This window comes from Pinus tabuliformis, chromosome 5_1, assembly GCF_031772625.1.
Source record: "Pinus tabuliformis cultivar Carrire ecotype Pingquan chromosome 5_1, CPIR1, whole genome shotgun sequence".
NCBI lineage: Eukaryota > Viridiplantae > Streptophyta > Pinopsida > Pinales > Pinaceae > Pinus > Pinus tabuliformis.
The window spans coordinates 622,975,799-622,986,782 of NC_142305.1; the positions used below are offsets into that span (position 1 = coordinate 622,975,799).

At 36.9% G+C, this 10,984-nt stretch overlaps 1 protein-coding gene across 2 annotated transcripts; it reads left to right on the plus strand.

Moving 5' to 3' along the window:
• The first annotated feature begins 3,751 nt into the window (after positions 1–3,751).
• LOC149166480 (pentatricopeptide repeat-containing protein At4g33170-like) lies at positions 3,752–7,345 on the plus strand. 2 transcript variants are annotated; one of them, XM_089432629.1, is made up of 2 exons: positions 3,752–5,208; positions 5,308–7,345. In XM_089432629.1, exons 1-2 carry the CDS (start codon positions 4,374–4,376, stop codon positions 6,573–6,575), a joined length of 2,103 nt encoding a protein of 700 aa, XP_089288755.1. In that variant the 5' UTR covers positions 3,752–4,373; the 3' UTR covers positions 6,576–7,345. The 2 variants fall into 2 exon arrangements, with proteins under 2 accessions (XP_089288755.1, XP_089288756.1); XM_089432630.1 differs by having other exon boundaries at positions 3,754–4,446; positions 4,572–7,345.
• Positions 7,346–10,984: the final 3,639 nt, after the last annotated feature.

Sequence of the window (10,984 nt, forward strand, 5' to 3'; positions counted from 1 at the left end):
CATTCACACATATAAATTCATCAATTCAAAAATAATAATATAACATATATGTAGAAAATCTGTGATAGGTTAACCCGATAATTCGATATAAATCAAAGCAGAATACTATAACCTACTTCTACTATCAATTTGTGGAACCTTAAAGATCGAGCTGAACAATATAACTAGAAGAAGAAGAATCAATGGCACAATACACATGAAAATACGTTGGGGAAAGTCTCAGATAAAAACCCCACACTATTGTATTATCATACATGGTGGAAATACATAGGAATTATACAAAGCCTTAGCTCTCACAGCTAGCCAGCTCTTAGTACAATCCTCACAGATACTCACAGGCAATCTTGGCTTCTCTCTAGCCTTCCTCTCTGCCCTCTAATCTCCTATTTCCTTACGCTATTCCTTGTGGATGATTAGCCTATTACCAAGTGGAAAAACAAGCCTTCAAAACTGTGCAATCCTCAAGGATGAATCCTTGACTGCATGCACGAGTTTTCTGCATGAGAAAACACATGCAACTGATAGTGCACTGTCCTTGAACATTAATCTCAACTGGGTCTTTCTCAGAATAGACATGTATGAGTTTCTGGTGAGGGAATCTTCAGTTAATTGGAGTAGCACTAGTTGAGTGCATTAATGCATCAACTGACTCTTAACTCACTATTAGTTCCTCAAATAGTTTGGAACTAATTTAACTAGACTTAACTCAGTAAACTGAGTTAACTAGTTACAACTCAAATATAACTCAATCTTATCTCCTTAATTTAAGGGATAACTCTTGCAGAAAGACTTCTAACTTGAATTTCTCCAACTAATTAATTTAAAATAAATTAATTAATTATTTCCAAGTAGCTATTAAGACTAAATTCAATTTTAATTCACAATTTAATTAAAAGACAAATTAAATTGGAATATTCTTGTTGCCATATTTCAACAATATACATATTAATTCTAACCATCATTTAAATAAACATAAACTATTAACAATAAATACAAATATTTAAGTATTTATAACTTATAAAACTAGATCCAAACCTATAAAAAATAAAAAAAGTCGAGCAATCTCAATAGGGATGACGACTGGACAATTGTTGGATCCCTGCCCTTTCTTCCTAGTCCACCTTTCCCTGCCCTGACCCTTGTGTTGTCCTTTCCCCCTCCTCTGGATTGTTTTTCCATTTTTCCCTTTCTTCTTTTTGGTTTTTATCCAGTAATTTATTTCTTCATTTTAATCTTAATTTTTTTTCTTACTTAAAATTAAGAATTAGTTGTTTTTAGTTGAGTTCTATTTCTTTTTAGCATAATATATAAATGAATAAAAATATGTTATACCTGAATATAGATAAAAGATTTATAATAGATAACCCAATTAATTCTGTTATACCTTGAGCAAAATAAACATAAATAAATAAAATTATAAATCGAATTAACTAACTAATTGAAAATAGTTATATTTTTCCATTGACTTTTATTTATATTCTAATAGAAATTGCTACATTTCTAATATGTTTCATTTTTTTTTTAAACTAAGAATTAAGTCAAAGAACTAACTAACTAATTAGGCTATTTAGTTATTACTCATTTATTATTTCTTCTTATTAGTTTATATAATAACATGAATATTAGTCTTTTTCTAGTCTTTGAAGATTCAAATAATAAAAAAAGTCTATTAGTTAATTCTTAGTTTAATCTCAATATAGTTGAATGCAAGCAACTTACATTTAAGCACAAAAGAGATAAAACTAACTAATTAATTATTTAATTAAATAATTATATTTCCCTTTACCCAGCGTAATATAGGTGTTAGATAACTTGCTCTCTCTGTTTATCCTGTAGCCATGCTTTGGTTCTTCAACTTGCCATGACGAGGAACCACACTTGTTGGTTTGAAACCCCTCGACAAATAAATTATGATATGATTTAACGTTATAACTCTTCTCAAAAACATAAATTAAAAAAAAAAAAACTAAAAAATCTACCATTATCTACCTTCTAACCTATTTAAGAAATAAATAAAAAAATCACATTTGCTAAAAATCTATCACCTTTAAAAAGTTTTTAGAATGATTTATCATCCCGTAAAACATATAAAAGATGGTTACACATATTATTTTATTATTAATATTTTAGGGAGTTCACACTTTATTGAAGTAAAATAATTTACTTAATTGTAACCGAGATAATTTTTTAATTTAAAATTATGTTATAATTTCTTGAATAATGAGACCCAGTTTTGCTATAAATGAGTGCGTGCAGAGAAATGAAGCCTCCCAAAAAGTAAAAGTATACTATTGAATTTAAAATATGATGTGGTGTGAGACTCCTCTCCTCCCCTGCTTTTAAAATATGATGTGGTGTGAGACTCACTCTCCTCCCCTGGTTTGCTTTTAAAATATGATGTTGTTTCCGCTGCTTTTAAAATATGATGTGGTGTGAGATTCTCTCTCCTCCCCTCCTTTTAGGTAATTTATTTTTTGGCATAATCACTTGCCGTTCAGCAACCACATATATTTTACTTTGACTGCAAGTAAATGTTTAACATGCAGGTTCCTTTGATCGCAAATACATGCTTTCTATAGACATTTTTCAGTAAGTTGTAAGCTATCAAAATTAAATTAAATTTATATATTATTCAACTTATTCCCCATCAAAATTATAACAAGAAAAGAATCATGACAGTGGAGGTGTATCATGCATTCATCAAATCAAAGATGGTAATTATTTTATTATTATTATTTTTTCTTTTATAAATATAATTTAAATCTCATACAAAATATCATATTTTTTTTTATTTTTTTATTTTTTTTATTTTTTTTTAAATATAATTTAAACCTCATATAAAATATCAAATCTATATTCATAGTAATAAAAAAATAATTATTATTTAAAAAAAAATAATTTTATTTTTAATTTTTAAAAAATTATTTTAATATAAATAGATGAAAAAGACATTATAATTTTTTTAATATGAATTTAAAATATTTTTAAACAAAAACCGACTACAATATAATTTACAAATATGAAATGAAATGATATTTTAACATCACGAGAGTAAAAATAGTCTATAGAATTATTATCATCTTTTTATTCAAATTAATGATGAGCTGACCCAACTTTCCAATAATTTTCTAGCTGAAAAGACAATGCCAAAAATTGATGATAACATATTCCTATAACTTTCTCTAATGCCTTTGAATGCATCACAATCCAAAATGAAATGTTTTTCAGATTCCATTGCGCTAGACTTACAAATATACACTCCCATTCTTCCCAAGCCTCTTTAAACCTTTCCACCGTCTTATTTCACACCAAAATTAATGTGAATTAGTTCTTAATTGAGTAATAAAAACCTTTACACTCCAAAAAATGTTAGCTCCAATTCAAATATAATAATTTTATATAACCCCATTTTCTAATTATAAAACTTGGACCAACTTATTAAAATCAATCTAAGTAAGTGTAAAATAGATCTGCCACCCTCACCCAAATGTAAAATATTTTATATGTTACACATTTCATAGATATTATATGCATCATACATATTATATACACCATCCCTCACCCAAATTTAAAATATTTTATATGTCACACATTTCATCCATATTATATGCATCATACATATTATATCTACCATTTTTTATAGAGGAAAATAAAACTTAACTATGCATCATACATATGATATACACCATCCTTCATCCAAATGTAAAATATTTTATATGTTACACATTTCATCGGTTTTTTTTTTTTTAACAAGATCGTGTACTCATGTATTATAAAAACTGCAGAAAGCAGGAAAAGATACATAATATGCTGGTAGAGGAGTGAGAGAAGAGGTACTAAGAAGGGGCGAAGCCCTTGAAGTCTGAGAGATTAGCTTGAGGATGAAATACTGAAAAAGATATCTGCTATACTGTCTTACAAAAAGGCCATCTATTAGGCAGACTTTGCTGGTCATAAGGTTAACACCAAAATTGGTTTACAGTTTCCTCCATGTGATCTTCTTTCTGCTGCTCCTTTTGGCTGTCCTTGGTGGAGGCTTCTGCCTGCATACTCTCTGTGATGGATTGAATGTGCTTGATTGCCTCCTCTAGATGCTCACACCTATCCTTGAGGCGCTCTATTTCCTTCTTGCGTTTCTCCAATTTCTTGCGCTTGGATCGGCTATCAGCGATGAAGTCTTCACGTACACATTTCATCGGTTTTAATGTTGGGAATCGATTTGCATTTTTCTGCATTGCCCGATTGAAATTAAGTGAAGTAGGAGATATTCAGTGTACACGCTGTTCTGATTTTTATTCTCCAAATTTTGGACATCACAAACTCTAAAATTGTAATTCAAACTATAGATGGTTTAATGCTATCCATTATCAGTCATGAAGAAATTAACGCACTTAGTGGAAGACCATTTACGAAAGCCCGTTTTCAGGCGCGGAAGCTTTGATTCAAGTTACGGTTTGCAGTTTTCTGTTGGAATTAGAAAATATTTTCTTCTACTAGAGAATCATAGCAGTCTACACGCCGTGGAGCGAGTTGATCCTCTGGATTCTGATACGTATGCTCGCATCTTACAGAAATGCATTGACAGAAAAGCCCTCGAGGTGGGAAAGCGAGTTCATCAACACATCATCAGAATTGGGTTTCAACCAGACATATATTTGGAAAATAATATTGTCAACATGTATGCGAAATGTGGAAGCATAATGGATGCACGCCAGATGTTTGACAAAATGGCTGAACGCGACGTGGTCTCATGGAATGCAATAATTGCAGCATACGCACAACATGGACGATGCAGGGAGGCTTTCAAGCTGTTTTGTGAGATGCACAGGACAGGCATGAAATCCAACCAGTTCACCTTTGTCAGTGTCCTACGGGCCTGTAGCGCCCCGGTGGCACTGGATCTGTGTAAGCAGGTACCTGCCTTTGTTCTTAAATCTGGATTTGAGTTTGATAATCATGTAGGGAATGCCCTGATCACTATGTATGCTAAATGCGGGAATATAGACAGCGCACACAAAGTGTTTGACAGATTGCCTCAACTAAATTTGGTTTCATGGACCGCAATGATTGCAGGATATGCCCAGCAGGAGAATGGGTTGGAGGCCTTGCACGTTTTTCACCGAATGCAATCCGCCGGCTTAAAGGCAGATCACATCGCCTTGGCTAGTGTTCTCATGGCCTCTTCGTGTATGGAGGATTTGAACCTAGGTAAGCAAATCCATGGTTCCATTATCAAAATTGGATGTGAGTTTGATGTTTCTGTTGGTACAACACTTTTTAACATGTATGCAAAATGTGGAAGCATAGAGGATGCACGGAAGCTCTTTGACAAAATGACTATACGCGACTTAGTCTCGTGGAATGCAATGATTGCCCGGTATGCTGAAAATCAACATGGGGAAGAAGCCCTTAAACTCTTTTCCCAGATGCGACACATAGGCATGAAGCCAGACAATATCACTTATGCAAGTATTCTCAGGGCATGCTCTAGCATAGCAGTCTTGGAATCTGGAAAGCAGGTGCACAGCAACGTTGTTATTGATGGCTACGAGTCAGATGCATTTGTCAGTTGTTCTCTTGCTGATATGTATATCAAATGTGGAAGTATAGAGGATGCTTATGATTTGTTTGACAAACTGCCTAAGGGAGATGTTGTTTCGTGGAATGTGATGATTACTGGATATGCTCAACATGGTTACGGCAACAAAGCCTTGAATCTCTTCGAGCAAATGCAAAGAGAAGGCGTCCAGCCAAACCATATAACGTTCGTTGGCATTCTCTCTGCATGCAGCCATGTTGGGCTAGCAGACGAAGGTAGGAGTTATTTTGAATTAATGAGTAGAGACTATGGCATAGCACCTCGAATGGAACATTATGCATGCATGGTCGACCTTTTTGGCCGTGCTGGGTGCCTTGAAGAGGCAGAGAGGGTTATTGTTGGAATGGCATTTAAACCTAGCGGTGTGGTCTTGCGTTCCTTGCTTGGTGCCTGTAGAATTCATGGCAACATAGAGATAGGAAAACGTGCAGCAGAATGGCTTCATGAATTGGAGCCACAAAATGATTCAGCACATGTTTTATTGTCCAACATTTATGCCACAGCTGGCAGGTGGGATAACGTGAAAAAGGTGAGAAACACAATGAGAGATAAGGGGGTGAAAAAGGAACCAGGATGCAGCTGGGTCGAGGTCAAGAACAAAGTCCATACATTTTTTGCAGAAGACAGATTTGACCACCATATGGTGAATATCTATGCAAAGTTGGAGGAATTGACTGTACGTATGAAAGAGGCTGGGTATGTTCCTGATACAAACTTTGTGCTTCATGATGTGGAGCAGGAGCAGAAGGAATATACCCTCAGCTACCACAGTGAGAAGCTGGCTGTTTCCTTTGGGTTGATTAGCATACCTCTTGGGAAACCTATTCGAATATTTAAGAACCTTCGTCTCTGTGGGGATTGCCATACTGCCATCAAGTTTATTTCCATGATTGAAGGGCGTTATATTGTCGTCAGGGACAGCTACCGCTTTCATCATTTTAAGGATGGAATGTGTTCTTGTCAAGATTATTGGTAAAGTGAGGCAATTTCTTCGAATATACAATCTGGCCTGCATTCATCATTGGGTTATGGGTTGTTCTGCCAAAGAAAAGATTACTGTGTGGCAAATATCTCGCATAGGATGGGCATAAGAGTCAAGACTGAGCACAGCAGACAAAAATCCATCATAGCTCTGCGTTAAGAACCAAAAATTAAGTCAAACATGGAGGTAGGTGATGGTGTTTCTGATCAGATGTTCTAACATATTTGTGCAGTGTTATCACAAATGACATCAAGGGAGAGCTGCTGAGGATGGCATAAGATGGTGTAGATGAGAACCTATTAAAGAATTGTTTGTTCTAGATATTCGTTATGTAAGCCACTTCTATGAAGTTTGTTGAAAGGGAGAAGATGCACATGTCCCAAATTTTGAAGCTTGGCATCGTAGAATTTAACCTTGCTTTAGAGGGTGATTTGGCATGATGCAAGGGTGGTATCCCAAGAGTGTGAGCTGGGTTACCTTATTCAATTTTTTTCAAAACAAATGCATTGTCAAGTTTACATTGTAACTCTATTGCAGGCTTGCATTTTACAGGCACAAGCTCAGTAACAGGACATGTCCCTCAGGGGGCCTGCATCTGTATACCACATGTCAGACATGTGACACACAAGGACATGAGTTTAGCAAATGTCCTAAAAAGCAAATTTTCCTGATCAAGACAAAAAAGTGGGATGTGTTTCTTGATGATATGGGTTTGAGCAGCAGTGTTGAGTTGGCATTAGCCAACTTGTATCTTAATGAACCAATGCTAGAGCTGGTCACTTTTGATGATGAGTGGTCATCCTCCACACCAGCAGATGTAGATCTTGGATTGGATATAGAGGATGAGGAGGATGGAGGAGAGAGTAGTGGCAATGGTGGCGATTTTGATGATTTTGACAAGGAGGACTACCAGCAGTGATGAACCATGAGATTTTTCCATCTATGGTTCTAGTATCTACCCTATTTTGTATTTGCCATTGGCATTCCCACCTTTAGTATCAATGATTCAGTATCTATGTAATTCATTTTGATTTTGATGACATCAAATTACTTAATGAGAAAACTGCAGTTTATGGTTCTAACTTAAAAACTTCTATTTTATACCATTTGTATTGAATATTCTAATTTCTTGTGTGTTTGATCATCATTTATGTATTAACTAGTATCAATAATTTGTGATTGTCTATGTTTCTAAAAAATGATTAGGATCTTGCGAGGATAAAATTTAAACCATGATGAGTTTGAGTGTTGTCCTTCTATCGATGCAACACAAATTCTCGGAAACTAACCGTGGCGAAATCTCCTTTTACCTAAAAGCATTATTGTGTTTGCCTTTATGTTCTTGCAAATCTGCATTGTTGGTTGCTACCATGCATTGCCAAAGGATGGTCGACAAATATAGGGTGTACAAAATGACTCAGTCTATGCAGTGAAGTCCATGTATTTGTGCTAGGACTATGTAAGCAAGCCCTTAGGATGTTCGAGTAGCCAAAAATTATAAAATGCCATGATTCTTAAACTAATAACTTGAATATAAAGTCCATAACCATAACTTCTATAACCTTTCCCGAAGGTTACAGTTTCTTATTTAACTTTGTCTTATTGGCTGCATGTCAAAATGCTTATGTTTTACAAGTACAAGTTTGACCATGCACTTTATGTTAGAATGGTGTTGGTCTTGACTCTTGAGACTCAGGCTGATGCAACATGTTGAATTGTAGATCTTTTTTTAAAGAAATAATGATAATAGACATGGGAGAGCGTAGGAATTTTGAACTGTGATAAAGGGGCGGTGAGTGCACTCAGGCAGAAGATAAACATGCTCAAGAAGGAAAGGAATTTAAGACTTTTTAGAGGAGAAATTGGTTAGCATCTGAGAGTCAGAGCTAGAAGCAATTTATTAAACAAAAGGTATGATTCCTTGGAATTTATCTCTCTTGACGTGCTTGTAAGCTGCTATACAGGCAGGTTAAAATTTTGTGAAGAAAAAGCAAATTTGAGCATGTCTCGAAATCAGTTTAGAGGCATCAATATTGCTCTGCTCGGATATGTGGAGTTGGATCCACTCACATGTAGAAAGCTATCCAAGTTTTCTTTGGTATTGCTCATTTGGCTGTCAGATCCTTTTCTTATATCGAAAGTATTTCTTTAGTTTATTTTATTACAGATGTTTCTATGTATTGTCAGGGTTTGTTTATTGAGGTTATTATTCTTGTTCGTTGGAACAGTTAATTATCTGATTTATTCTTGGCCATCTTGGCTAATCTATCAAGCTAAAATTATCAATAGCTTATCTTTACAGTCTTGCTGAAAGCCTGAAAGGTTCTGGTTTGCAGCCAACTTTGTTCATTCATTCACATAGCTGCATAGCAGACTTAAATTTTTGTCAGTTATTATACTGCTTGAAAAGAAATTACACATGTTATATGTTTTCTTCGGTGTAGCAGATTTAGACATGAAATTTCTTGAGAACGTATTTAATTTTGTGCCTCCATTGTGCTGCAATATTTAGTCGCATTGTGATGTGTTGATCATCAATGGACAAATCTATGGATTCTTTCTTTGTTGTTGTAACGTGCCTGTTCACTATCCATAAGAGTGGGTCACTAATATTCTTTGATACCATTTTTCAACCCTGTGGTACACCTCACCTCCTGTCACGCCCCCAGGCCGGCGGTAGTCTTTCCACTGCTCTTGGCGAGGTGCGGCACAACCGAACACTTTCTTTTCACCAATACTTATGTTCATGAACTACGCCTAACCATTAGTCTAGTTACTTTGTTTTTCGCAACCACGTATTATTATGTTTCCTTTATACCAATGAACACCCATACACATTCATTATCATCAGCAATTATACATGGAGAACACAATTGCACAGTAAGGGAGGGGCAACTCCCTGAACAATGAGTCTGCCCGATATCAATATATTATTCAACTTTACAATGTTTACAAAGCTTTACAAGTATACTTGGAAACACCAAGTTTCATGCTTAGCCAATTTTACAACCTTGTCACACCACCGTGTGACAACCAAGATTTCCTTGCCCAAGGCGGGCGGGCACCCCCTCACACGAGCTGCCTTGCGCATTTCACAACCAAACCTTGTCTTCGTGCATGACGGGCGGGTGACTCCACCAAGTCACTAAGACACCCTTCATTTACCTCTGCACGGTGGGCGGGCGACCTCACCCAAGTCCCCTTCTCCACCTTCGCGTTTGCCTTCACACAACGGGCGGGCGCTCACCCGAGCTGCCCAAGAACCTATGCATGCATTCGCGCAACCGGGCGTCCGACGCCTTCACCCGTGCACCGGAACCTCACGCCGTCGTTCAAGGCTCGTGCACACTAAACGACCTGCCCAAGACTTGGGCGCATACGACCTGCGCCTACTTCCTTGCTGCGGCCCTTAACTCGCACTACTTGCTTGAAGACTCTCGCTTGAACGCTTGTCAAATGAACCAACAACGCGTTTAATATATATGCGTTGTAGTGTGTCGTGCCATCACTTGGCCGACCTCCGTTTACCTTCAACCGACACCCCTTTTCTTGGTTCTTTACATGGCCGGCTCACCCGCTAATGCTCTCAACCAATACTTCATCATCGTCGGCTCATTCAAGTGAACGCCCATGCTGTCCACCATATAAATATGCTTGCCCTCCACTTCTCATGTGTGTTTTAACTATGCCTCCACGTGCACTTCGGTCGTAGGATTTCGCACCTTCTATTTTTCAACTCATCCCTTTGCCAAACGAGTCGCACCTTGTGCCGGGGTCACGATAAGAACCGCAGGTCCTTACATCCTCCCCCACTTGAAATCATTGTCGTCCTTGACAATATCTCGTCCTGGCAACCACCTGTCACCAAGATCACCATAGAAGGTATACACCTCGTCAGTATGTCATACATCGGAAATCATCTCAATCCATGACCATCAACCATCTCGTTGCAATCTCCACATGCTGCTCCCCATCGTGGAAGGCTAGCCCCTCCATCTCAAGCTACATGCTTCCTGCAACATATAGTGTCGACCTCATCATGTGTCGTCCTTGTGTGAACCGCTGCCATGATACTCCAACACAATGCTAACACATCTCTGTACACTTCCGGACCCCATGTTTGAACTAGTCAGGTGATCAGTCCAATTGTCATGCTCAAACCATGAGAGTGAACATCCTCATGCCATCATCAGTCGTTTCTCAGAACATCTCGTCACATCCTCAACTTGATCAAAAATCCATTTCCATATGAGTATAAGCCATGCTCAGGTCCATGAAGTAGTCTCCATCTCATCTGCAACATGTTGTCGATGATGTTTTCTATCCAACATCATCATCCATTTGTAAAACATCCATCTCCTCAAAGTGATCATCTCATCAAACTCCGACTCTCGATGTGCCAC